Source organism: Oryza glaberrima, chromosome 1 (assembly GCF_000147395.1).
Source record: "Oryza glaberrima chromosome 1, OglaRS2, whole genome shotgun sequence".
In the NCBI taxonomy this organism is placed as follows: Eukaryota; Viridiplantae; Streptophyta; class Magnoliopsida; order Poales; family Poaceae; genus Oryza; species Oryza glaberrima.
The window spans coordinates 25,381,363-25,407,586 of record NC_068326.1 but is presented as its reverse complement, the minus strand read 5'-3'; the positions used below and the strand labels follow the sequence as shown (position 1 = coordinate 25,407,586).

Here is a 26,224-nt window from a genome sequence, read left to right as displayed (position 1 = left end):
GTTAGCTTACGAGTGTTTTTCCTTTAGAATTCACTATCATTTTCAAATGTACATGATATCTTACAAATAAATATAATTACACTAGATACATAGATATTTTCTTAAGCATCCGAGTTACAATATTAAAGCCTGTCTAACCATACAAATACAATTATTGAATGATTCGAGATTACATACTTGACCGTGAAAAAGGAGTAGTTAGGGAAGAAACACAGGCGCGGTGTGTGTGCATGCATGACTCTCCATCTACCAATTACGTACACATGGGTGAGTACGTTTTCAATAAGATTTCGAGAAGGCTAAGGGCCCACTGCTAGTCTCCTCTTTGAATTTGTGTTACGAGACGTATTCATGGTGAGTATATTGTATATATGTACAGTGGTGCATGTAGTTGAACTCGATCCCGTGACATGCATGCGTACGTACGTATGCTCAGCTTCCTCGTATCCACCTGAATACGTATCATGCTGTATGGGCCCATGATTGCTGTCGTAGTGTCGTACATGTAGTGGATACGAATACTCCCAGGCATGTGCGTGTGGACACAATCATAAGACAGTACATTATTCGTACGCGCATCACCACCGCACAGCCGTTTCATTCATACCGTCGTTCACGGAAGTTGGCACTGCTACTTTCGAAGAACATTCCCCATAGACAAGACGAATTAGTGGATTATTATTGCCTCCGTGTTTTAGGCCATTTGTTTTCCAGCTAATTGCAGTTGACCTCGTAATATACATTAGCTGTAAGCGTTCATGCGCACATGGACGCGATACGGTAGTGCAACCGCACGGCATGCAAAAGTCCATGGTCATATATTTCCTGCTACGCGTTTGCGACTTCAGATGATAATCATAATCCGTTACAAGTGGCGCAATATTGGAGTTCTTGCAACTTGCCATTATCCACTAATCATCGGCGACCTGACGCTTCTGACGTACCAGGTGGAAAACAAAAGGCCGGTGGAAACGAAAATTACCCTTATAAATCGAAATGTGACGTTACCAAAATTTAATTAGTCACAAAAAGACAAAAATTCACAAGAGTCCAATATACCAAAGGATTTCATTTCCGAACTTTGGTTTGAAATGAAATGCCAAAAGGAAAGGTTGGTTCGATTGGCCTAGGGAAAGCGTTGGTTAATCCTAAGCCAGTTGACCCAATAAAAGCCTGGGTGCAAAATAAACTATGATATTCCACCATCTAGCTCAAAAGAAGTATGATTATGGAAGAAAGATGCTGGAACACCAGCTACAGCGTTTCAAAAATCCTGAAACAGCATGAGAGAATCGTCATGTCTAGTCAGGGCTAAGATCAAAATATTTTTTCTATTCCGCAACTTTGTGTCATCCTTTGAGCCCTGAAATGCATTATGTATAAACAATGTGAGGTTCACTTGTAGTACATAGCAGTTTGAGTGAAAACTCCTTTAAGCTACCAAATATAAATGCCATCCCAATTCATAATTTAGTATTGCATCGTTTTATCAACCATGCAGAACAGCCAGTTCTGGTTATGACAGCCACAGAGCATTGAATACATTATAATTTGTTACATGTTGGTATTTCTGGAATATCTAATAGTATGACATATTGGAATATGCACAACCAAACCTTATTTTAAAACATTAGTACATGCAACATTAAGATTTAATATCTGAAAATGACATTAGTAGATTTGTCGTGAAAAATGCTTTCTTGCAGTTAGATTTTTAATATTTTTGTAGAACTGAGTAGAAAAGGTAACGATCAAACATGTGAATTCGAGACTGTGTCTATGTTCTAGTGGCTACTTATATTCCTGTTCTGAATTTGCAATTAACTAGTGAAAGGCACAGCCTGGACCTGACCAAATAAGCTCATAAGAACATGATTAAAATATATGCACCACAATTTGATTTGCCATGAATGTGGTGTTGCATGTACTATGATGATCCACAATGGAAGCACATATTTAAGCAAGGTAAGACTTATTTGAAGATTGTAAATTTGCAATGCTTTAAAGATCAGTATGTGACCTCGAGTAGGAGTTCAGCTATGTAATTGACCATTTGACGCAGGTTTAAAGCAGCATGACATAGATTATCGATGAACTGTTCCCGGAATGTATTTTTCACTCTCCATACAAAATATTGTGTGTTCCCTGTTCCTGTTCCAGAAAGGATTCTCTGCAAACACAATGAAATTACCATCAATAGAAGTTCAAACGAAGCATAGTTTTATTGTTTAACATACAGAACATCCATATACAACTATCTCAGTGGCATGGTGCATGCATATGAAATTTATGCACTTTAACTCCACTAATTATCCTACAGGTGAGGAAGTGTACTTGGGAGAATGATATGGGAGGGAAAACATAAAAAAAATTGTAACTATAAAGTTGCACGGACACAGTCACCCCTACAAATATTTTGCATGGTTACTACATGTCTATAATAGTGTAGGAGTTATTGTCATCAGCTTTGATTCATAACAGATTGGTCAATTGACTAGATTCCTTGGCTTAACATAGGTGTTGTGAAAATTTTGCTCCAGAAAAGCAAAAGCTCAAAGCTGCCAGATAAAAAAACTTCTCCCCTTTTGGGCAACATCTATCTATATCTATACTACTATAAAATACAATAATGGTGGTGGTTCTGCCAACCCACCACCACTACATTTGCACGTCTTACAAATTAGTCATTGATATTTTTCTAGTAGTATGTAATAGTCTAATATTCATTTGAATCAAGTGAATACCATATTTCCAAATAAGTATGTGCATTTTTGCTAGTTGCATGAAAATTTACAAATTGTTTGCTCTGGATCAAATATCAAATATAAGTGCCTCTAGAACACCTAAATGTTCCAAAATACAGTCTTTTTTGACTGGCATACATTAGTGTTTGGAGCACTATTCAGAAAAGAGCCAGCATCCCAGAAATGCCTTTAAAACATATTAGGCTGCTCTTTGCATGTAAGTTCTTCTGGGGTCAAGCCACATTTAAGTCAGTAATCCCTATGTTTAGTATCACAATCAATTTTATGGCAGGTTCAAAGCTTTGCATCAATGCTTAAACAGCCTTCTTAATGGTAGCTAATCTCTATAAATTTAGGCTGGAAATAAACACAACATATCCTGATGCATCTCTAAAACTAATAAGGGTTGTCTGGCTGGTATGGTAAGGTGTAAACCCTCATTAACATGTAAAGCGGTTTGCTGCCTTCTCTTTATTCTAGAATATACTTCCTCCGTTTCACAATGTAAGTCATTCTAGCATTTCCCACATTCATATTGATGTTAATGAATGTAGACATATATATCTATCTAGATTCATTAACATCAATATGAATGTGGGAAATGCTAGAATGACTTACATTGTGAAACGGAGGGAGTAAACTAGAGGAAGTCCATACTCCAAACAACATATGTAACTTCTCTGTAGATTATGTAACGGACCTCTGTATCGATGTAGTCGTCCTTCCAAAGCTTATACAAAGTTCCATGAACAATCTGCTTGTCAAGAATTGTTGTGTCAATAATCTGCAAGGTGCGACCAAATGTCCAGTGTTATTTACTGCAGTTCATAACAGGAAACCATTTTGCCAACCAAACATCGTAAAATAGGAATACCAGCATGTAATAAAGATAAAGCATGAAAAGGCCTAGATGCTTTCATAACAGCAATGAATTGAAAACCTGATATATTATAATTCTAAAATTTGCTCGCTGTAGGAGATACTTACTTTATCTGTCTCAACTGGACCGCGTTCTCTGACCAATAGCCTAAAAATTGTAAAAGCTTCTTGCCCGTATTTCTTTCTCACAAGCGACTCTATCTATTATGCACAAATACAGGAACAAATATGCTGTCATCTTTATACGCCAAGTAAAATGGTATAATAGTAGCTTTCAAACAAATAGAACATAAAACTGTGAAGCAATTATGTACCTCCTCATTTCGAGATGCTTCAACAATTCTGCTTAAATCTACAAAGAGTAGTACCACTGTCATCTAAGAATCTTACAAAAGGAAGCACTGATGTTTATTCAAGGTTGCGACAAATTTTACACGCGACATTTTTTTTTAAAATAACTCGTTATCCACATGTAAAAGTATATTTTGCAAACTCGTCTATTTGATTATGTTTTTACTTGTAATAATCTAGCGTGCCCGATCAAGTTGATGAGCATATGAACCATTGTTCTAATTTTTTTTTACAAATATTTAAAGACAAAAACATTTTAGTCTCTTAGCTACCATTGCATTTTTCTGTGTATAGATATTCTGCACTAGGTACCAACCCCCAAGAGAAACCATACAGCAAAGGTATCACCAAAAGTCAACTCTAGGTCATTCATTACTCAACACAATAGAGTTGGAAATCTAATGATATGTTAATAGATTTGTGAAACTCCAAATAAAGGGGCATATCAAAGTTTCAAATTGAGTGAACATGCAAGAATTGCAATTCCCACTTTCCTTCCCACCATTGATAACACTAATACAGAATGCCTACTTGGGCTACATATCAAACCACATGGCTGTGGCACCACAAACCTGGGAATATGATATTGTATTCCCATTCTTTTTCTTAAAAAAGTTGGCCATCGTATGAAAGAAATGAAGAAAGGGAACATAAAGAAAAGCATGAGAAGAGTTAAAAAGGAAAAAAGAAGAAAACAAGGATAAAATAATATTGCATCAGGAAGACAGGAAGAGTAGCACCAAAAATCACCAATCTGCATTCATATTGAGTAAGGATAGGAAACGTTGAATAAGATAGCAGCAGCTTTATATTTTCTTCTCTACACCATTAGGTCCATAAGCAAATCAACTGTTACATTTGTCATTATTTTGTAATATATCAAGGAATCAAATCAATGACCAGAGTCAAGTTCAAAACTAGACTATTACTGCTTGGATACTCTAGTCTCCTATTTACCAAGTGCTATAAATGAATTGTCGCTTTGATGAATTATATTTATACCATAGTAACAAAAAATAACATAACATTTAATAATCTCTTACCCAAAATGAATGAATCTGGGTCCTCCGAGGAAGGACTACAATTCAACTCCTCCAAAACTCTTGTTATATGATCAAGTGTCATCGATGTACCTCCTTCCTTCTGTCCTAGCCTCTCCATAATACCATTTATTGGAGATGTCACTGAATAAATAGAAAATCTACTGGTAAATACTTGAATTAAACTAAACCACTACTTTAAATGGTAAGATGTCATTGTGCCAGTATATCTATCTTACCCCTTTCCCCTTCAAATGGAAAAATCTAAAGGAAAACAGAAAGTACAAAGGAAGAGGAGATAACAAAATTAATTAAAAAAAAAAACTACCACTGTCATTCTCATCTTGCTCATAGAAGATCAGTTGTCATTGCATAAACATAACTAAAAAAGCAGTTCGAATGAACAGCTAGCGCAATTTGGTCAACAGTAGAAAACAACACAAAACATGCATGATCTTTCTTGATGACCTCTATATAACTATATAAGCTTCCTAACAAACAAAAATAATTATGTTCAGACATATAAATGATAAGCTACAGCCATAACATAATATTGAGGTATTTTCTGGCTCTAATATTGAAAGATTACTTGATATACTTATATGGCTATTACCAGAGTTGTTGTCCCTTTCCATTAAACTGGCCTCGAAAAATGCTTCCCAGATAGGATGTGTGCCAACCTTCAACTTAGGTTTCTTTCGGTCTGCACAAAACTTGAATACGAGAAGAAAGAATTCAATTGTAGGCGATAACAAAATTCATTGCCTTGCATTCAGTTGCATCATGCATACATGCAGAGACAGATACTTAAAAACTGGCAATTCTCTTCTTCGAGATGGAGACTGTTCAAGAAGGCCCTGGGATTTCTTATCTCCTCTTTATGCTTCTCTGTGCATATACTTATAATTTTTTCATTAGGATCCTTTCTACTGTTTGTTAAAAATATCATATCAAGTAGCAATATGAGAAATGCATTGAGCTTGCACCAAGCAAAATAAGGCTGCTGCTTCAAAATTCCCTTTTGCAAATACAGAAAATAGCATAGCACCACTACAGGGAAAAATGAAAACATGCACCTACATAAATTGGCTATTGAAAGTAATGTTATATATAGGTAAAGCAGCAAACCTTCTTCTTTAGACAGAATGTGAATTTCTCAAAATTTGCCCGCCAAAGTACTTCGTTCTCTGCAATTGTTGAATCGAGCTCTGCATCTCCTTCTAAGGCATTATGTTTCCTCTGATGAAATAACAGTACATAGAATTAGCTGATGACCAAAGTATATAAATTTCTCAAATAGGTTCTTCATTGGCCATCAATACTTGCATATAACATATTGATAAAACAATCAATCTATGAATGCCACTTTGTTTTTCTAGTTTAACAGAATGGCAGAACCAATACACCTCTTGGAGGGGGTTCAAGAGTGCAATACCTTAGCACCAGAAATAGAAGAACGTGGAGAATCATTAGCATTGGATGCATCTTCCATGATGTATGGGATCTCAGAAAATCTTTCTGCATCAGAAAGAGCTGCAGTATTGACAACTTTCTTATCAATTGAAAGAGCAATCTCGACAGTCTGTTCCAAAGAGATATTAGTCAGGCGAAGCTCACCCACCCAATCATCATACACAGAACGCATCAAGAGAAGAAAAGACAGGAACACTTCGAAGCATCAAGGTCTTGGATTTAGTAGATAACCACTTTTAAATATTGAATATCTATATACGTAAAAAAAGAGATATGTTTTAGTGACAGCCAACATAAAAGCAGGATACAAAATTCCTTAACCACTGAGCTAACACATTTGCAGGTAACAAATTATCATTTTTAGGTGATCTAACTACAAACACAAAAGTACTATACTAATAGAAGTCTAGTCGTTTTCTACCAATCTTCCATTGGCCAACGGACCAAACAAAGAAAATCATAAATAAGATGAAACTAGAAAGTAGAAGTAGATGATTGAAACTCCAAAAACCTAAACAAATCAATGCCCATGCTAGGAACTAATGATTAACTTACTTTTGGAGCACGTTTCCTTGACAATGTAGATTGTTCATCTACAAGTGGATCAAAGAAAGGTTCAGGTTTCAGGCAACGCTCCACATAATGTGCAAATACAAGTTTGTTGAAGTTCATTCGTATTTCCTCCCTTGCTGGTGTGATACTGCCTGGAACATGTAATGACCCATTGTTGAGAAAGAAAAAAAAAACTATAATGGTCAGTTGTGGCCACAGAAAAAGAGAAGTTTAGAAGAAGAAAATGAAAGAGAACACTAATAAAAAAGGAACCAAGGGCGAAGGAATAGCAACATGAATAATGGGACTCGCCTTCTGGTACTTTAGAAATTGTTCGCTCCACAAGTTGGCCAAATGTTAGCCTACCATTCTGAAGCAATCCTTCAAGCAGCGCTTCTGACTGAAAGAAATATAAGATGCATGCATAAGGTCATCAAACTAAGTCACAAGAATTGAGTCACGAAACCACAAAATAGTGGGTATTCAAGCAGATTCTTCAGCTTTGAGAATGAACTGATAAAATTTGTGGGTAAACTAGCATAGACTATCAGAAAATAAGTTAAGATATTTGGATATAAATATTAAAAACCAATAATTGCTGGCCTACTTACCAACTGACAGAAAAACCAAACATTCAGGATGGGGATCATATAATTTTGTTTCTTACAACCAACATAGTAAGGTACTAAGGTCTTTCAGTAATCAAGTTAAACATGTAGGCTTGATACAGAAATTTCTACAGTAAATTACTAAAAACTCATAATGTTTTCTACCAGTTATCATTTTTTTATAATGATGTACCGACAATACAAATAAAACATTAGGTCAAACTTTACATCTGCAAACCTCAACAAATGGGGAATATGAGATGGAAAACATTGTGTACAAGAGAGGGGTTTAGCAGTGAAAGCAGGTATGCTCCTTAATGGAGTAAGAAAAAAATCAGATCAGCAGTACAATAGCTTGACAGTGCTGAATAACAAACTCCAGATATAAAGTATTAGCTATCCTGTTGCATCAGTGGCACTTCTAGTGCTATGAATGGTAAAAATTATGACAAGGACAACCAAAGACAACTTATGTGTGCATACATACTAGATTATTTTGAAATACAAAAACATTAGCGTGCTAATAAGAAGAGCCGCATGCCATCCACTCTGGAACATTAATCATGGTCAGGATGCATTTAACTCCCACATTACAAAAGTGGAGAACAAGATTTACAGTACAATCTGACTACACTAAAATCACATATCAGCATTTTGAGAACTATGGCAGCTTTTAGGGTTAATTTCAATTTTAACCATCATAAAGTAAAACCAAAAACAAGTACAATCTGACTACATTGAAATCACATATCAGCATTTCGAGAACTATGGCAGCTTTTTAAGGTTAATTTCAATTTTAACCATGTAATACTGCATAAAGTAAAACCAAAAACAAGTACAATCTGACTACATTGAAATCACATATCAGCATTTCGCAAACTATGGCAGCTTTTAGGGTCAATTTCAATTTAACCATGTAATACTGCATAAAGTAAAACCAAAAACAAGCAAGGACCTCTGGGATGTCTGCACGGATGATAGAAAGGAACTTTGAGAAACGCTGTCTGTGCACGATGTTGTCGAAGATGGCCAGGTAGTGCGTTACCGTCTTATCACCATTTCCTAACAACCCAGACAATGGAGTCACATATGATACAATCAGCGCACCGAATCAGGTCATACAAGCAAGCGGATTTGCAGATGGGGCTCACCTCTGGGGGCATTGAAGGCCTGCACGCAGTTGTGCTGGATGAGGACGAGGAGCGAGTTCTTCACCTGCCCCGGCGAGAGCTCGAGGCGGCGGACGATCTCCTGCAGCGGCAGCGCGCCGTGGCGGAGCAGGCAGCGGCACACCTTCTGCGAGAGGGGATCGGGCGGCGGCGGTTAGGGCATACAAGCACGAGGAGACGCAGACGCAGCGCGGGGGGGAGTACGAAGCGAACGATGGAAGGGGAGGAGGCCGAGAGAAGGGGGGGGGGAGGCTTACGGATACGAGGGGGCCGAAGTGGTCGGAGATGATGGCGACGGCAAGGAGGATCCCGTGCTGCGACACCATGGTCGCCGGCGGCGAGGTTTGGCTCCGCCGCGCCTAAACCCTCGCGGGAAGGGGGGAGAGAAAGGGGTGGGGATGGGGGTTGTGGGGGTTTGATGCGACGGACAGTGAGGATCGGCTGTGTGTGTAACCGAGCGCCGTGCGAGAGTCGAGACTTCTTCACGGCCCACGGCACTAGGCGCGGAGGCGGAGCCCTTCATGGGCCGGTGCACCATGAAGGCTAGGGAACTGCAACAGAAGGAACAAGTCCACCGACTCTCTCAAACATATGTCCAAGAACATATGTCCAAGGAATAAGTTCACTTTGACTCTATTAAAAATACCCAAATCTAATTCATGACCCTGAACCGCAAAACCAGATATCTTGACCCTTAAACTCTTAAAACCGGTGCAATTTGACTCCCTCAGCGGTTTTGGAGGGCGGTTTTGCTGACGTGGCGCCTATATGGCGATATTGACCTAGTCTTCGTTCCACGTGACGTTGACGTGGCGCCTACATAGCGATATTGACCGAGTCTTCGTTCCACGTGGCGTTGACGTGGCGCCTACATGGCGATATTGACCGAGTCTTCGTTCCACGTTCACGTGTCCAATCCAATCACTATCGCTCACCGCAATATCGAACTATCATAAACCCTTAACTATGAAAATCTATACAATTTAACTTTGTCGGTGATATGAGCCCGGGGGTACGCACGGTAGAGGGAAATAACCTTCCCATCTGGCCTCGTGGCCGTGCGGCCTGACTTTTACCCACCCCCTCGAGGGGAGGTCAGGTAGCAATGAGATGGCCATGGGACCTCGGGGTGCCACGTCATACCCCTCGGGCCCGTGAGGCATGCCGCCCCGAGGCCCTCACCCGGCCACCATGTGGCTGGATGAGTGGGCGGAGCAGGAGGCGCTGTCCAGCATCATAAATGAGCGGTGCCCCAACCGTCCCTCGCCTCATTTAATGTGGTGTAGGCGGACGCGCAGCGCCGCCCGATTGACGCATGTCAATCGACCTTGACCGGTCTATGACCGGTCGCAGGCGATAGGATGGGTGGCAGTGACCCCATGTCCCGCCCTGTGTCAGGCGGAGTGGGGCAGGTATACCCCGTCCCATCGGCACACTGCCAAGTGTGCCCCCTGTGTATGATGAGTCCACCAAAATTTCCATACATTTAAGAGGGAATGACAGGGATGTCTCCCGTGTCAGGCGGAGGACGGCGTTGGGCCCCACCTAGGGGCGGACAACCACTTTGCTTCCGTTGAAGGCACGGATGGCGGTCTGATCCAGTCTAGGTGGGCTCCCCTCCCATGGAGGGGTAGGTAGGAACGGTGCATGTGGTATCCCCTTATAAATTATAAAAGGAGGACCTTACCCACTGAAAAAAGGGACGACTCTTGATAGCTCGAGCTCTGGAGGAAGCACAGCTAGGTTTTCCTTGGAGCTCGAGATCCCTTGTAAGAACTCCACCATAATTCCACGCACAGGAGTAGGGTGTTACGCCTCCTGGTGGCCCGAACCTGTATAATCCTTCGTCTCTCACACAGATCCGCAGGCGATCTGGTAGCCAGACCCTAAGCGGAGATACGCTCTTGATCATCGCGCCTTACCCCCGGCCGAACTCACAAAGGGGGGGTCTCACGACCTCCCGCTAGAGATGATCACTCCTCGACAAACTCCCTCGACTGTTTTGAAAGCGTTTTTCCCTGATGTGGCATGCACGTGGCAGTCAATCATTAGATAAATAAAAGATAAACATGGGGGCCACGTGTAAGTGAGAAGGGAACAAATAATTTTTGTCGGACCTGCACATCATAAACAACCCTTATTCTCCCCCGTTCTTCTTCTTTTTGCACACGGGCGCAGGAACTCGTCATCATATCTCCCTGTGGAGGCGAGCAACGTTGAGGAGCTAGATATCTCCCTCGTTGCATAGGGCCAGCTAGTAGTAGTGGGCAGGTAGCCAAGGCCGGCAACCGGAGTCCAGGGCAGCAGGGAGGGTCCTATCCCCTCGGCGACGGCGAAGATGGGAGACGGATGTCGCGAGCGCCGGTGGCCTATCATCGATGCGGGATCCATGACGACACCACGCCTGATGCGAGGTTGGGGTGAGATCCAGACAACTGCGTGTTGGTGACGACTTGTGGATGCCGAGGATGGCACTAGTGGCTGAGAGGCCCGCCCTCTAGCGATGACGTTAGGGGTGGTCCCCTTGGTCGACGATGGAGTCCCTGGGCGGTGACAGCGTGACGGGGTTAGCGCGGCCTGGCCAGCGAAGGCATTAGAGAGCTAGAGATTCCCCTCATCTTGCTACTGCCCGCTGTCCCTCTTCATCTCTCTCTCTCTCTCATCCTACCGCTGCCCACACAGTTACCTCTCGACGCCCTATTGGTTCTTCTGCCACACAGCTCGCCCCTGTTGCCACCAAGCGGCCCTTTCATGCGGTGGAGTAGAGGGGGGTGAGAGCAGGGAAGGCGGCATCAGTGCTGATCTCGTCGACCATCTCAGCCACTCACCGCGACCCTTGGATAAGGAGGACCTGAGGCAGAGCGGCTCAAGGTTCGACAGGCCGGGCCGGCGCAACAGGGAGGGTGGTGCGCTCTGGCATTAGAAGAGGCGACCTAAGTGGCAGTAGCGACCTCCTCAACTTCCTCTGCCTTCACTGCTACTCACCTCCATGGGGAGAGACGGCGACGAGTTCCTGCGCCCATGTGCGAAAGGAAGAAGAGCAGAGGATAATAAGGGTGGTTTCTGATGTGCAAGCCTCACATTTTTTTCCTTTGTCACATACATGTGGGCTCCATGTTTATTTTTAATCTATTTGATGACTAGACTGCCATGTGAACGCCACTTCAACGAAAGCCGCCCTTAAAATAGCCGAGGGAGACAAATTGCACCGGTTTTCATAGTTGAGGGGTCAAGATATCCGTTATTGCGATCGAGGGATACAAATAAGATTGGACCATTCTTGAGGGACTCAAAGTGGATTTATTCCCTGCATGGAATGAGTATGTTACTTTAAGTGGGCCTTAGAATGTTAGGGAACTGAAGATGGGCCTGGAATTAAGCTCATCAGCACGCCTGGATGGGAGAGGACTAGTGGGCTGCACAGAATTTCGGTTTGAACGTTTTTTTGGGGTTATTGATGATTGAAATTTGCTGTGCAAATCGAGAACTGAAGGGAGCTGAATTAATAGCCCCAAAAAACGTAATGTTAGTGCGGTTTCCAGGTTATTTTGCTTAGCACGTCCCTCATGTGCTGCTCACTAATTTTATTCTGTATTCTTTGAAGGGTGTCAGCAACTCAGCATCTCTCCCTATCGTAATCGGTACCGGCACAGAGTCCATGTCCAAGTAAAATGGACTAATTACGGCGGGCATTATCCACGGAAGAGGCCGCACCGCACAAAGACACAGGTGCCATTGCTTCGTTAGCGGTCGTCACTCAACCACACGCTGTTTTGGCAGAAGGAAGGAAACGGTTTGGTTGAGACGCTGCGCAAGAAGGCACGGCACGGCAGGCCGCACGCATGGAGCCAGCGTTCCCGTTTCACAGCCATGGGAAAAAAGATGGCCCAATAATTCAGTGGATTACCGTGCTGGTTGCGATCCGAGAGGAACACCGGTCTGAACTCTGCATCGTGAATTCGTGATGACAGCTTGCTACTAAGGAGTACTACAATATTGCATCATCGTCATCATTATCATGATAATGATGTAATCTCAGTATTTTTTTTAGTTGTTTTTATAACTTATTATTAAAAACAAGTGTGCGGTGCAGGCAGGCTGGGTTAACCACGTCGGCCCCGACCTCTCGTTCCTATCCAGGACTTCCTCTCCTCCAGATTTCTGTGTCCCCGGTCCCGTCAAAATACCCCAGTAATGTATCCCGCCGAAAGCAACAGCGAATCAAAACCCAACAGCAGCACAGAAACAGCAAGCAAAGCAAAGCCTTCCCGTTTCCTAGTTGTAGTTGCCTCTCCCATCCCGCTAATCAAATCCCAGGACCGAATTAACAAGGGAAAGAGAGACAGCAAGAAGAAAACCCTCCCGTGCAGATCAGATCGGCAGATTGCTTCGAAGCAAACCTTTGACTCCTCGACCGATCGAGCAAGCAAGCAACTCGACCTACCTATTTACGGATCACCACGCGCTCGGACGGATCGAGCACGGATCACATACCTATTGATCGATTTCGTCCGAAGCCTGCGGCTGTGTGCAAGCATGCTGGAGCTGCTGCTGGTGGGGTGCAGCAGCGTGGTGCTGCTCCTCCACGGCGCCAACTTCCTCCTCCGCGCGCTCTTCGCTCGCCGCGGCGCCGTCGCGCGCCCCATCAGGTGAACGCACACGCACGCACGCGCGGGCGCGGCTTCGCGCCGGTTGCTCTTGCTCTCCTCCTCTCCTCATCTCGATATGCAGCCGCTCATCCTACTATACTACCGTTGCCAACTCCTGTGTCTGTCTGGCCGTGCAGCTTCCTCGGGTTCGTCGCGTGAGGGACCACCGATCGATCGATCGATCTCGCCAAGGCCGGGGCCGACTTTCCGTCACGATCCCGCACCGCGCGCGCGCGACGGATCGGAGCGCGAACAACATGCCGTGCACCGTACACCGATCGACCAACCGGCCGTGCCCTTCGATCTCTCTCTCATGTGTATATAATCTGTGAAAGACCGACCTGTGCGGGCTCGGTCGTGCGTTGAGCAGTCCATGTATGCATTCAGTAGGTTAGCTAGCAGTAGAAGAAGCAGACTCCTTTCAAAAAAAAAAAAAAAAAGAGAGAGAGAGAGACAAGAAGCAGCAGCAGACTGTATAGCACTACCAACTTGATGCATGATTGGTTATTATTGGTCGATTTCTCCCTGCTCAACGTGCCGATCTGGGTTTAGGTTGCAGTTATTGACCACTCCGATTTCGTCGTCCGTGGATGTGATATCGGTAATGTACGTTTTGATCTCTGCGAACCGATCTCGGCTGCTAGCTCCATTCCATGGTCGTGGATGATGCCAATCGGCATACGTGTGCTTGTTTGTTCGATGCGGCGTCAGGGAGCAGCCCGGCCGGGGGTGTGCACGGTGACTTTTCGTATCGCCGTGACGACATTTCTAGTGTTTCCAAGGAATTAAACCGGTGGACGGCCTCTTGTTCTAACGTGGCCGTGGCGACATCCCGCGGGCGCAAGTTGCGTCCTTGCGGCCCAGCGACAAGCAACCGGGCGACATTTTCAACACTACTGTCTACTCCTCGATTGCCTGCCGTCAACTCCTCAACGGTCCACCTACTGCTTTTCTTTCATGGCAATATATATCCACCCAACTCTACACTATAATTCCCCAACCCCCCCCCCCCCCCCCCCAAAAAAAAAAAAAACTCTACACTATAATGAGTTCCGTGGAAATTTTGCGGGTTTTCTTTTTTACATAAATCTCCTCAGTTTTAGGGAAAAAAAACAGTAACATTCCAGGGAGAGACCTAATTTTGTATGCTGTGCAATGTATTTGGTTGTTTTCAAAATATAAAAACCTAGTACGGCCACTCAAATTTATGTGCATAGTTGGATGATAAGGTCCGGTCACGTGCTGACAATGGTGCTAAGGATGAGTTGGGAAGTGAGTTTGGGTTTGGCATCTTATCCTTCTTTGTAAGCACGATTCTTAAAATGTTAGATAGTACTATCTTCGTTTTTTAATAGATGATGCCGTTGACTTTTTTTCACATATTTGATCATTCGTCTTATTCAAAAAATTTACGTAATTATAATTTATTTTGTTATGAGTTATTTTATCACTCATAGTACTTTAAGTGTGATTTATATCTTATACATTTGCATAAAATTTTTGAATAAGACGAATGGTCAAACATGTGAGAAAAAAATCAACGGCGTCATCTATTAAAAAACGGAGGGAGTACGTTTCATACAAAACTTTTCTATGCAAAAATCTTTGTAAAAAAATCAAATAGACTCATTTTTAAGTTTACAGTAAATTAATACTCAAATCATGTACTTATGACTTACTACCTCCGTCCCAAAATAAGTACAGCCATTAGTTTCCACGTCCAACTTTGATCGTCCGTCTTATTTGAAATTTTTTTATACTTAGCAATTTTGTTGTTATAAGATGATAAAACATGAATAGTACTTTACTCGTGACTTATGTTTTTAATTTTTTTCAAAAAAATTTTCAAATAAGACGAATGGTTAAAGTTGGGCGCTGAAAACCATGGCTGCACTTATTTTGGGATAGAGGGAGTATCTCATTTCGCATGCCGTCGAAAAGTCCATCCCAACACCACATCCGAAGGCATTGTAGCCAAACAATGCATCTATGCTTTCGGACACATTGTGTATACACCAGTTTTTACAAAACTAAAGCAGAAAGTATCCGAAATCTGCCAAGAAGGTATTTACAATTTGAGAAATTAGAAAAGAGATCCAGCACTGTTCTGCCATTGGAACCACTCTCCAGTTGACAGTGTCTGAACTCTGAACTAGTGAACTGTTTTGCTCACTGATCTACTATTCTTTTGCCTGGCCGGCAGACGCCTGCCGATTGAATTTTGTTGGGGAAAGAAAGTACAAAGACAAAGGCTAACATGAAAGGTGATAGTCCTCTCGGCTTGCAGTAGCAGCCAACTACATGAATAATAAGCTAACAGCACCGAGCCAACTACTGTGCTGTGCATCCAACTAGTTAGCAGCACATCAAGGACATTTTACTGATTAATCTGCTAACCATCTTATATTGTTATGTCGTACATTGCACAACTTCTTGTTGAAGGAAGAATCTAAACTCGTTCACTTCTTATAAGATTCTCTGAATTAGATTCCCAGGAATCTGTACAACCAGCATTCAGGGGTGGAATATTTTTTTAAAAGCTAGTAATACTGAGATGGATAGATTAGAGAAACAACTCTGTTGTCTGAAACATAAATAATACTCGGCAGGTTCTTCCTCGATATTACATATACCAGTTGAAAATCTACATTTTATACTCGGGTATAAATCAGAACTAATTGTGTAGTGTTATTAGTTGCTGGCATATTCTGCTTCCTACCATGTCAACCTACTAATTTGCTGGTTAATTTAAGCGCTAAAAGAAAAATAAAGACTAAAGTATGTGTCAACATGATAATTCATATAGTACAAGAGTTGAAGTGAAGCACCCAGGAACATGCATTCGTTCCATCCCTTTGATCAGCTGAGATATTATATGCTCAAAACCAGCTGTTAGACTGCAATCTTAATTGCTGCATCGTTTCACTGAAATAAAAAAGAGCACCAGTTGGAGTGATTTGGCATCTCCTATCAGGCTGCGATAGGTACAGATAACAAGAGGCCTTCCAAACTACTCCATCCATGTCAACAACCTCTTATGAATATAAAGCTGCACCTGCTACTGAAGACTAGCTCCTTGACTTAAATTTGATTTCCAACAATTTTGTAAGTAGTCACTGATCACCCAGTACCCGGTATTTTATTGATCATTAGGAGTACTACTATTGCAACTACTACTGGGATTTTATTTTGTCCAGAAGAAAATAATATAATTCTCTCTGTATGTATGTGCCCATTGACCATGTCGAAGCATCACCCCCTTTGCATATAAAGCTAGTTATTGGAGAGGAGGCTTTTGAAAGGGCTCTCAGATGCACATATAGTACACTACAAACCAATCAGTTAATCCCAAGTATATAATCCTAATAAAATCTCGCCGCGACGATGAAGGTCAGCAATTCTTCCACCCCTTTCATATGTTTTTCTCTCACCCCTTTGTACATATGAAATTCAATTCGTTATATCTGCCGTGTGCTATTGTTCTGAATCAGATAGTGCTCAAGGTGCCGATCACCTGCAAGAAGTGCAAATCCTGCATCCTGCAGATCGTCTCAAGGAACAAAGGTTTTGTCACTAGCTGCTTCTCTTCCTAGCTTTCATCACCCCATACAATGCACTACTGCTCATCGCCGTGTCGATGGTTGTTGGTGGCAGGGGTCAAGTCGCTGACGTTCGACGACGAGAAGAGCACGCTGACGGTGATCGGGGAGGTGGACGTGGTGGTGATCGTGGACAAGCTCCGGCACCCGAAGAAGGGGAAGGAGAAGAGGGAGGGGTACATGGTGGAGGTGATGGCGGTGAGCGACGAGAAGAAGGAGGCCGAGGAGAAGAAGAAGAAGGACGAGGAGGAGAAGAAGAAGAAGGAGAAGGAGGAGGAGGAAGAGAAGAAGAAGAAGGAGTGCGCCGAGAAGCTCAAGCAGTGCGCCGAGCTGCAGCAGTGCTGCAGGGCGTGCCGGCCCTACTACGTCGCCGTCGACGACCACCCAGGCTACTCCTGCACCATCGTCTGATCGCGAGCCACGGATCTAACCCGCTGCTACATTCTCTGGCCTTCAAGGCTCTGCAGATTCGTGTGTAAATCGTGTTCATCTGTTTCGAAGATTCAGCCTTGATGCTATTCACACTCCTTTCTTCTCTGAATCTTTTCCTACTTTCTTGCGTCGTGTATGCTGGGCAGTCGTGGTGGAAATGCAATTGTGAAGACTGTGCCTTTGCAAGAAACACCAAGGCCATCCTATTCAGATTTCAGTGGTTAAGATTGAGATCCTGTCTTACTAAAAGAAAAAGAGAAAAAGAAAAGATTAAGATGCTTCTCCCATGGAACTACATAAGCAAGTTGTGAGTTCTGATTTTTTTTAATGGCAAGTTGTGTGGGCGCAAACCAGTTCCGTTGCTCATGATAATCGACAAATCGAATACAACTTGAATAAGTTATAATGGTGGTTTGCCAACTTTTAACCAAATGTGCTCAAGTCTCCACTTGTTATCGGCAGTGTCAAATTTGAACAATTTCTAGCTACCATCAATCTGTCGCTATTGACACTAGAGTTTTCATAACAAGAGATGCGTAGGAAAACAATGATTTAGGCCTAGAAATAGTGACCAAGAGATAGTGCATTAAGCCATTCCCAATCTAGAAACTATCAAGTAGTTTCCATTCATATATACATTATATATAAAAATTATATATCCAATGGATCGTGTCATCAAATTAAATTCTCATCTAATCATCTTTGTTCTCTCTCCTTTTATTCATCTATCCTATTGTTTTCATTCCTGGTTCTTATGTAGAGATGGTTTCTCGTATGAGAAATTGTTTCATCATCTTCTTAGCTCTCTCATGTAAATTGGGTATTTTGGCCCAAACAAAGTACAGTAGCAAAAAATTATTCAAAACATGTCTGATGTATACAATGGCATAAATCTATTTTTCAAAGTATTTGCAATGGCATGGTTATAAATAGGTTAGTAGTAATGTTACTTTTTCAATACAACCAATTTACAATGGTGTAGATCACATTTACCCATAGAGAAAGAGAAGAAAACTAGGTTTTGTATGAGATAGAGTAGCTCATTAACACATGATTAATTGCATATTAACTAAAAATCCGTAAAAATATATTAATATGATTTTTAAAGCAGCTTTCTTGTACATTTATTTGCAAAGAGTATATACGAAAATCGATGGAGTAGAAGATAAGAAAGGGGAGTGTCGAATGCACCCTAAGAGGCAGTGATAGGCATTAAATTTACTTTTATTGAATTATCAGTGTGGAAATTGGGTTTAGTACTATATCAAGTCATTTTAACTTTTTTTTTCTAAGTCACATTTATTTAAGTTTAATCAAGTTTATATAAAAATATATTAAACTCAAAACAAACAAACTATCAAAATATGTTCAATGTTAGATGTAGTGGAAGTAATTTGGTGTTATAAATGTTGCTACATATATATATATTAAAAATGACTTAAAAGAAAGTTAAGTGACTTATAATATAATAAAAATGAAGGAGTAGATTAATGTCTTCTACTGGGACTGACCGTCATAACGATTTTTTTTCAATGGCCACAAAAGTTAGTAGTAATCTATAAATGGGCTGTAATGAATATATGTGTTTATTTGGAACAATTTTGGTACAGTTAGTAAAAACTGTAATGTACTGCCCAAATATCAACAGCGTGAAAAAAAAACCCAGATTTTTACTCGGGCGACAAAGAAAAACCCCACCTTTACGGCTTTACCCTCTCTCCCTCGAAACGCCCACGCATCGCTCGAGCCGCAATGGCGCCTCCCTGCGGCGATGCCGCGGCGGCTGCCTCCGCCGCGCCCGGCCTGGCCAACCTGCTCATTCGCGAAGGCGCCGGCCTCCCTTCGCGTCCCGAACGGTACCCGCCATTCCGGCCCTGTACTTCTGATTCCTTTGCTCCAATCTCTAGGGAAGGGGACGATATTCCCCCCCAAAAAAAATCGGTTTCTTTACGCAGCGGCGGCGGCGGCAATGCGGCAGAGAGGGAGGAGGGCGGTGCGAACAGGAACGGGAAGAAGGAGAAGGCCGGGGCGCAGAGGATCACCGGGTGGGGGCTCCGTGAGTTCAGCAAGATAGGTCAGATGATGCGCCATGCCGAAAAAAGCTCGAGTTTTTTTTTTTTTACTCGTGAACCTGATGTGGTCAATCGAGTTCATATTACTACCTGTGTGTGGATCAGGGTTTACCAAACTGCCGGGGCCGGGGTTATCGCGCCCCGGCAGTAAGCACGGTTACCGCGCGGTAACCGTGAAAAACCGTACAAAACCGTGCAAAATTCATCAAAAATTCAAATTATTTTTTAAATTTATTTGAATTTAAGGAGGTTACCGCGGTATTTACATTACCGTACCCCCGCGGTAAGCCCGGTAACCGCGGTAACCGCGCGGTTACTGGCGGTATGGTGAACCCTGGTGTGGATTGCTTTGGTGAGGAATCTGTACAGTACTACTGTTTCACGCACGAAACAGATTGAACGATTCGAGCGTTTAGGATGATGCTCTTGGATTTAATGAGTGGGTTTCGTCTTGAGCCATAGGGGAGTTAACGATGCCCTGTTTGGTGTGGGGGAACTCCTGCGGTTTTCATTTGTTGAGGGATAGCTCTGGTGACTGTTGCTATCCGTACTGTTTTGAATTTTAGACAGTGCAATTAGGCTATACAGTGAAGGAATGAGTGACTGTGTCTGAGTGGGCACTTGTGGAAAACATTGTCTGTTCTTGTGTGGCTTGCATTGTTTACACTACTGGAGCACACTGTGTCACCACTGATCAACTTGATGTTATGTCAGCATTTTGATTTTGAGTACACCATGTAGATACGATATGCACATCTGTTGTACAGATCATGTTTACACGATGGTCATTACCCACTGCAGTTGGTCTGTAAAATTGCTAGGACATCTGAGGTTGTGTCAGTAGAAATTTTGTGAGGGTGCAGATGTGTAATAATGGATCTGTTTTACCAGTTAAAAGTAGATGTTTTCTTGTCATGATGTGAACGAAAATGCTGACCTTGTATGTGATTTCATGAGCATTTGACTTTATTTTGCAGTTTCTAAGAAAGTTGAGGCCAAAGGAAGAACCACATATAATGAGGTATTCCCATACACATGTATCCTGCGCTAGTAGGCTGTGATACATTAGTTTTGGAGGTTCATGGTCAGAACATTAATAAAGTCTTTCTGAATTTACCGTGCTTTAGATTATGGTTCAAACATCCAACGATGAAGTCTATACAAGCTCAGGAGAGCTTATACTGAGCAAAGAACACCCCAAATAGGCAAATACTGAGTGCAAAATTGTTATCCTATCCTGTTATCTAAACTATCCGAATTTCCCGCACAAATTGCGTGGAGCTGATTAAAGTTGATTTGAAAGTATACTTGTATTTGACACAACTCTTGTCTATATTTCTATAAATACAACTGTATTTTGTATACATCTATAGCAATCAATCTACACCATTATAATATAGACCCACCATGATTAATGATGCAAATCTTTCTACTTTTTCCCAATCAAAGTGGTAATTTCTATCCTTGAGAGGCTCCTTTTGCATTCTCTAATATATACTAGATGCCAAAGGAAGAACATATTTATGTTTCAAAGTGATTTATTTCCTCCCCCTTTAACGTTGCAAATCACCTAATTCCTCAATCTGCTATTGCCCATTCTAGGTTGCCGATGAGATTTTTGCGGAGCTGAAGTCCATTACGCAGAACGGTCTGGAGGTTTGTTCATGCTATAGCTGTCTATGCACTTACAGGAAATACATGATGAGCTAATACAAAATAATGTTGTCTCTGTAGTTTGATGAGAAGAATATTAGGCGGAGGGTATATGATGCTTTCAATGTGCTCATTGCAATTCGTGTTATTGCAAAAGATAAAAAGGAGATAAAGTGGATGGGCCTTACTAATTATAGATACGAAAAGATACAGAAGTTGGAGGTCAGTACTTGCTCTTACTTCAAAGGTTAGATTAAAACTAATCAATAGGAATATGATTTGATTTCTATCATGTTCTGTTTTACAGGAAGTTCACAAAGAACTCATCACCAGGATCAAGAATAAGAAGAAGCTTCTCCAGGAAATTGAAAAGCAGGTAAGTTTGTTTGCAAGCATATCAACTTTTTATTTGATTTCACTTTCGTAGTTTACCATGATGGTGCAGTTGATTATTGCCTGATGTTTCTTTCTTGTTTATTTCAAGTTTGATGACCTTCAGAATATTACATTACGCAACCAGGCTAGTCAGAGGCCAGCAGAAAGTGTTAATGGCATCCTCCTTCCGTTCTTATTGATCAAGGTAGTTGTTCTTGCTTGGTAACAGTGGAAAATTCCTTGAATCCAGCCACCTTCAACTAATCCCTACCATATGGCTGTACCTTGATTTGTCCTGTCCATATTTCAATTAACTCTGTATTTCTTAGATGGGCTGGTTTAGACATTGTTTTTTGTTGTTTAACTAGCAGTTATATAGTGAGGTACAATCATCCATCATAGAATGTAGATTACAGGTGCTAATGCATACTGTGTAGTGACTACGTTAGTAGATATACATATCCTTCCATGCTAGGGAATAGGAATGTCTTGTACTTGCAGACTTGCAGTCTTCCATATGTAATGTTATAACAAAATGCTAGTAATTGATACAAAGGTTGTAAGCAAAAGAAATTACTGCAGGTGAATCATACGGTGTTGGCAAGAGGGGTCAGGATAGTTTATTAATCGATTTATTTATCTTCGAGCAGACATCCCGAAAAGCAAGGGTGGAAATTGAGATTTCGGAAGATTCGAAGTTTGCACGGTTCGACTTCAACGGGTATGCTTTTATCTGCTACTTATCTCTCCTACTTAGCTGATTTTTTCCCCCTAACTGAATGCCTACAACTCTCTTTTCAGTGCACCATTCACCATGCATGATGATGTATCAATCCTTGAAGCCATCAGGCGTAACAACAAAGGAAGAGCTGGCCTCTCCATTCACCCTTAAGAGGCACAAGAATGTGACAAAACCAATTGAAGTGTCAAAACTCAAAACTGGCACCACCAGTTTCTTTTGCACAGTTATGTATAGCTATAGCGTACCTTTCAGTATGGAAACTCGACCTAGTTTATAGGACAGTCTCTCAGGCTTTTTAGCAGATATGACCTGCGAATTTTGCCTCTTTTTTGTGCCTAGCAGGTGAGTCTGGAATAGTTTTTTCTTGCGTGTGCTGCTATGTATAAACTCAATTGCCGTTTCAATTCGAAGCTTGTGTACAAGCTCCATTGATGACCACGGTGTTTCGCTGTAGGCAGGTCATGCTTTTGGGAGCAGTGAGAGACTGATGGTTATCGTCAATGGATGATGGTTCTCCAATTCTTGGTTCTTGTGCGTGAGACTGAAGATGTGCTATACTATTGTTTGGAATACACTGATCTGCAAGCCGTGCTTTACATGTCCTGCGATCTGCAGGCTGCAGGGCAAAGAGAGCTCTGTGAGGCATGCCATGTTTTCTGAGGATCAGGCTGCTCTCTGTGTGGTAAAGCTCTTGCCGATCAGTGATCCTGAATACTCACTCCGTCCCATTACTATAAATCTGTCCAGATTCATTGTATTAGAATACGTCACATCCAGTCCTAGATTCGTGATCTGTCCAGATTCATTGTACTAGAATACGTCACATCCAGTCCTAGATTCGTTTTTTTTGGGACGGAGAGAGTAGGAATTACTGCGTATACTAATACCACTAGGGCCTCCTGCTTACAATATTCATAGATGAAATTGACATTTTTACTAAATTCATAATTCTCCACTTTGTCTGAAAATACTTGTGACAAACATCTAATTATTTGCAAAAACCTGCGGGCAGTAATGCAAGAAAACCTTCACGCTGAGTACATTACTTTGAAGACATCTTTACCATAGAAAAAAAATATTTCAGCTTGTCATTTTACAACACTGATGTGAAGGATAACAGAAGTGGGAGAAAAGTATTGGCCCAGTTCTGTTTCAAGGCTTCCAGAGCAAGAACATGAACACATAACATGGACCAAAGGTATACACATCGCTTGGAATGGAGAGAATATAACAAAGCTATTTAATTCCTTAAACAACATATGCATGTCCAAAATTGGCAAGACGTGCTGACAATGAATCTGCTGCGAATTCCTGAAGACGATTTGTCAATAGACTAGCTGGTAGCAGCAGGTTCAGCGTTTGGAACATACCAACCACGGAGTATCTCGATGGCCTTCTTCCTCCTCGCAAGAAGGGACTTGCGATGGTTACCAGTATTCCTGTGCATGGCGCCAACCTTCACTGTCTTGTCAATGGCTTTGTATGCCTCAGAAATCCATTTCTCTATTTGAATGATATCTTCAGGTGTGGCATCAGCTTTCTTTCTCAGCTTTTCAAGGGCTTTCAAAACCTAATCAAAGAACAAGGCTTATGGTATTTCATATCCATAGAAAGAACTTATAATATTGAATGCTGCATAAAAGTGTAACTTATTTTAGAGGAACCAAAAGGAATATATGTACAACAAATGAACCCCTCTTGCTTCTCTAACAGGTAAATTTCATAATATCATATCCATTAGATTGACAGAATAACTATAGTTCACATGAAAGGTAACTGCGAAATTAAATTCAGTTTAGTAGTTTTCTCCTTTGAGATGTCAATGTTACTACTACATTATGTAGATGATTGGCGAACACGATGTTATAATCCATTGATATTGAATATTACCATTGTCTCGATGTGGTCTTATAGTAAAATGGTATCAATGGTATAAATTAGTTTGAACTGCCTCATTACGATCATGAAAACAAATTATATGATGCAAAGCTACAAAATCTGATCGATTATGATATAAGACTGATTTTGTTATGTTGCAAGTCAGACTCTTAAAGTTTTACTGTGCCATAACATCAAATATTTATGACTGAAGAGTACACGTCAACTATGTATAACTAGGGAGAGTAACAATAAGATAACTCTTCTTATCTTTACTCTTTTTTCTTTTTTGTGTATCTTAAGTTAATCTGATTTGCTAAAATACATACTATCTTTTGGTTGTATGATTTACATTATCACATAGTATCGCCATAGCGTTAGCATGGGTACATTACTAGTTTGATACTATAATTCAAATAAGCAGCACCTTTTAAAATCACATTCACTCCATTTTTGGAGCTTGACAGTGGACAGTGGACATTACATAAATCCATCTACGTTTCCAAGAAGGCGTACTAACAAGAAACTCTGCTCATGAGCTGATTGACGCACTGACGCAGCTAATTACGCCTAATTTCCCATTCTCTCTGCACAGTGTATCGTGCAATGTGCAACTAAGTACTCCTATATCATTTTTTTTTTTACAGTGGGATGGAACCATTGGAAAGCTCTGGATCATAGGCAATGCGAGAAAGGGCAGCACCACATTTTATGTACTACCTTCTTCATCCTGGTGCGCATCTCGGCCTTGCGTGCATGGTTGCGGATGCGGTGCCGGTCGTTCTGCCGCTCCCTCTTCTTGACCGAGTCCGGGCGCCTCCCGGTCGCGGTGCCGGTCTTGGCCGCCTCGCACACCACCTCCAGTCCCCTCCTCCTCCACCTCCCCGACGACGCCGGCGTCGCCGCCGCCCATGCCCCGAGCCCATCTGAACAAGGCATTTCGCATCACCGACGAATAAGAGCAAAGGAAGAACACTCTCGAGGAGAGAGAGAGAGGGAGGTGGTACCGATGGGGAAGGCGGCGTAGGAGGCGGACAGGCGGGCCCGCGGGGAGACGGCGCGGAGGGAGAGAGACGCCGGGGCTGGCCGCGCGGGGGAAGGGAGAGAGGCGGAGAGGGAGGAGAGGGAGAAGAGCGTGGAGGTGGCGGTCGCCATGGCTGCGGTGCGGAGTGAGCTCGAGGAGCACCGCTTCGTGCCCTTCGCCGATGATGTTATCTTATCCGGGACGAGCCAGAGCCTGGTGCGTCGGCTTGGGTCGAAGGCGGATTCATATTTTACGCCAAACAGCCAGCAAGGCGGAACTTTAGGTAGCGCTGGGCCGAGGCTATGTGATTTGAATTTGTAACCTGTAAAAGAGATCCAAAACGGACAAATGCTACGAATTTTCCCAACTCTCCAGTTTCAAATCCAACAAAATTACCACAACTCTGCGTGAAAAGATTATCTTAACTAAGTGGTACTTCCTCCTTCCCATTTCAAGTGCAACCACGAGTTTCCGTGCTCAACTTTGATCATCCGTCTTATTTGAATTTTTTTTATAATTAATATTTTTATTATTGTTATGATATGATAAAATATAAATAGTACTCCACTTTATGGATGACTTATGTTTTTAATTTTTTTTAAATAAAACGGACAATTAAAGTTGGATAAAAAAAATCATGGCTGCACTTGAAATGAGACAGAGGGAGTATCTGAGATAGATAAAAATGATAATAAAAATAAGTGAACATAAAACGAGACGAGCTATTAATGTACACTAGTTGAGTATTAGTCATTACAAATATTAAAAAATAGATTTATTAGATATTTTGGAGTATTTTTTATATAAAAATGTTTTCAATAGTAAAAAGAACTTGCTAACAAAAGTAAGGTAAAATCTAGTACTATCCTAATAGGGACGAACGGGGCCTTAAAAACATGGATTGAGGCGTGGGTGGAGCAGACGACGCGGGGAAGAATGACGTCGCATCTGCCTGATGCTCACTTCTGGATGTTTTTAGGATTA

General features: G+C 41.9%; 5 protein-coding genes across 7 annotated transcripts; 3 read left to right on the top strand and 2 right to left on the bottom strand.

The window, feature by feature from the left end:
* Positions 1–1,044: 1,044 nt before the first annotated feature.
* LOC127757736 (uncharacterized) lies at positions 1,045–9,218 on the bottom strand. 2 transcript variants are annotated; one of them, XM_052283306.1, is made up of 14 exons: positions 9,074–9,218; positions 8,799–8,943; positions 8,603–8,709; positions 7,348–7,439; positions 7,043–7,187; positions 6,450–6,596; positions 6,143–6,253; positions 5,628–5,727; positions 5,018–5,158; positions 3,938–3,975; positions 3,732–3,824; positions 3,445–3,528; positions 2,021–2,170; positions 1,045–1,363 (listed from the first exon to the last, which is right to left on the bottom strand). In XM_052283306.1, exons 1-14 carry the CDS (start codon positions 9,140–9,142, stop codon positions 1,265–1,267), a joined length of 1,521 nt encoding a protein of 506 aa, XP_052139266.1. In that variant the 5' UTR covers positions 9,143–9,218; the 3' UTR covers positions 1,045–1,264. The 2 variants fall into 2 exon arrangements, with proteins under 2 accessions (XP_052139266.1, XP_052139273.1); XM_052283313.1 differs by lacking the exon at positions 1,045–1,363 and having other exon boundaries at positions 2,042–2,170; positions 3,363–3,528.
* A 3,777-nt stretch (positions 9,219–12,995) lies between these two features.
* LOC127756361 (uncharacterized) lies at positions 12,996–13,983 on the top strand. Its single transcript, XM_052281716.1, has 2 exons — positions 12,996–13,465; positions 13,603–13,983. The coding sequence occupies exons 1-2, from the start codon at positions 13,011–13,013 to the stop codon at positions 13,622–13,624; spliced, it is 477 nt and encodes a 158-aa protein (XP_052137676.1). The 5' UTR covers positions 12,996–13,010; the 3' UTR covers positions 13,625–13,983.
* A 2,634-nt stretch (positions 13,984–16,617) lies between these two features.
* LOC127757488 (heavy metal-associated isoprenylated plant protein 4-like) lies at positions 16,618–17,778 on the top strand. Its single transcript, XM_052283007.1, has 3 exons — positions 16,618–16,855; positions 16,957–17,029; positions 17,120–17,778. The coding sequence occupies exons 1-3, from the start codon at positions 16,850–16,852 to the stop codon at positions 17,473–17,475; spliced, it is 435 nt and encodes a 144-aa protein (XP_052138967.1). The 5' UTR covers positions 16,618–16,849; the 3' UTR covers positions 17,476–17,778.
* A 1,420-nt stretch (positions 17,779–19,198) lies between these two features.
* On the top strand, positions 19,199–22,770 carry LOC127754160 (transcription factor-like protein DPB). 2 transcript variants are annotated; one of them, XM_052279643.1, is made up of 9 exons: positions 19,199–19,352; positions 19,452–19,570; positions 20,546–20,589; positions 21,171–21,224; positions 21,303–21,443; positions 21,529–21,597; positions 21,706–21,801; positions 22,247–22,317; positions 22,398–22,770. In XM_052279643.1, exons 1-9 carry the CDS (start codon positions 19,249–19,251, stop codon positions 22,486–22,488), a joined length of 789 nt encoding a protein of 262 aa, XP_052135603.1. In that variant the 5' UTR covers positions 19,199–19,248; the 3' UTR covers positions 22,489–22,770. The 2 variants fall into 2 exon arrangements, with proteins under 2 accessions (XP_052135603.1, XP_052135596.1); XM_052279636.1 differs by having other exon boundaries at positions 19,199–19,570.
* Positions 22,771–23,380: 610 nt separating this feature from the next.
* LOC127754175 (30S ribosomal protein S20, chloroplastic) lies at positions 23,381–25,429 on the bottom strand. The gene is made up of 3 exons (XM_052279655.1): positions 25,224–25,429; positions 24,937–25,142; positions 23,381–23,908 (listed from the first exon to the last, which is right to left on the bottom strand). Exons 1-3 carry the CDS (start codon positions 25,369–25,371, stop codon positions 23,672–23,674), a joined length of 591 nt encoding a protein of 196 aa, XP_052135615.1. The 5' UTR covers positions 25,372–25,429; the 3' UTR covers positions 23,381–23,671.
* Between the last annotated feature and the right edge of the window lie 795 nt (positions 25,430–26,224).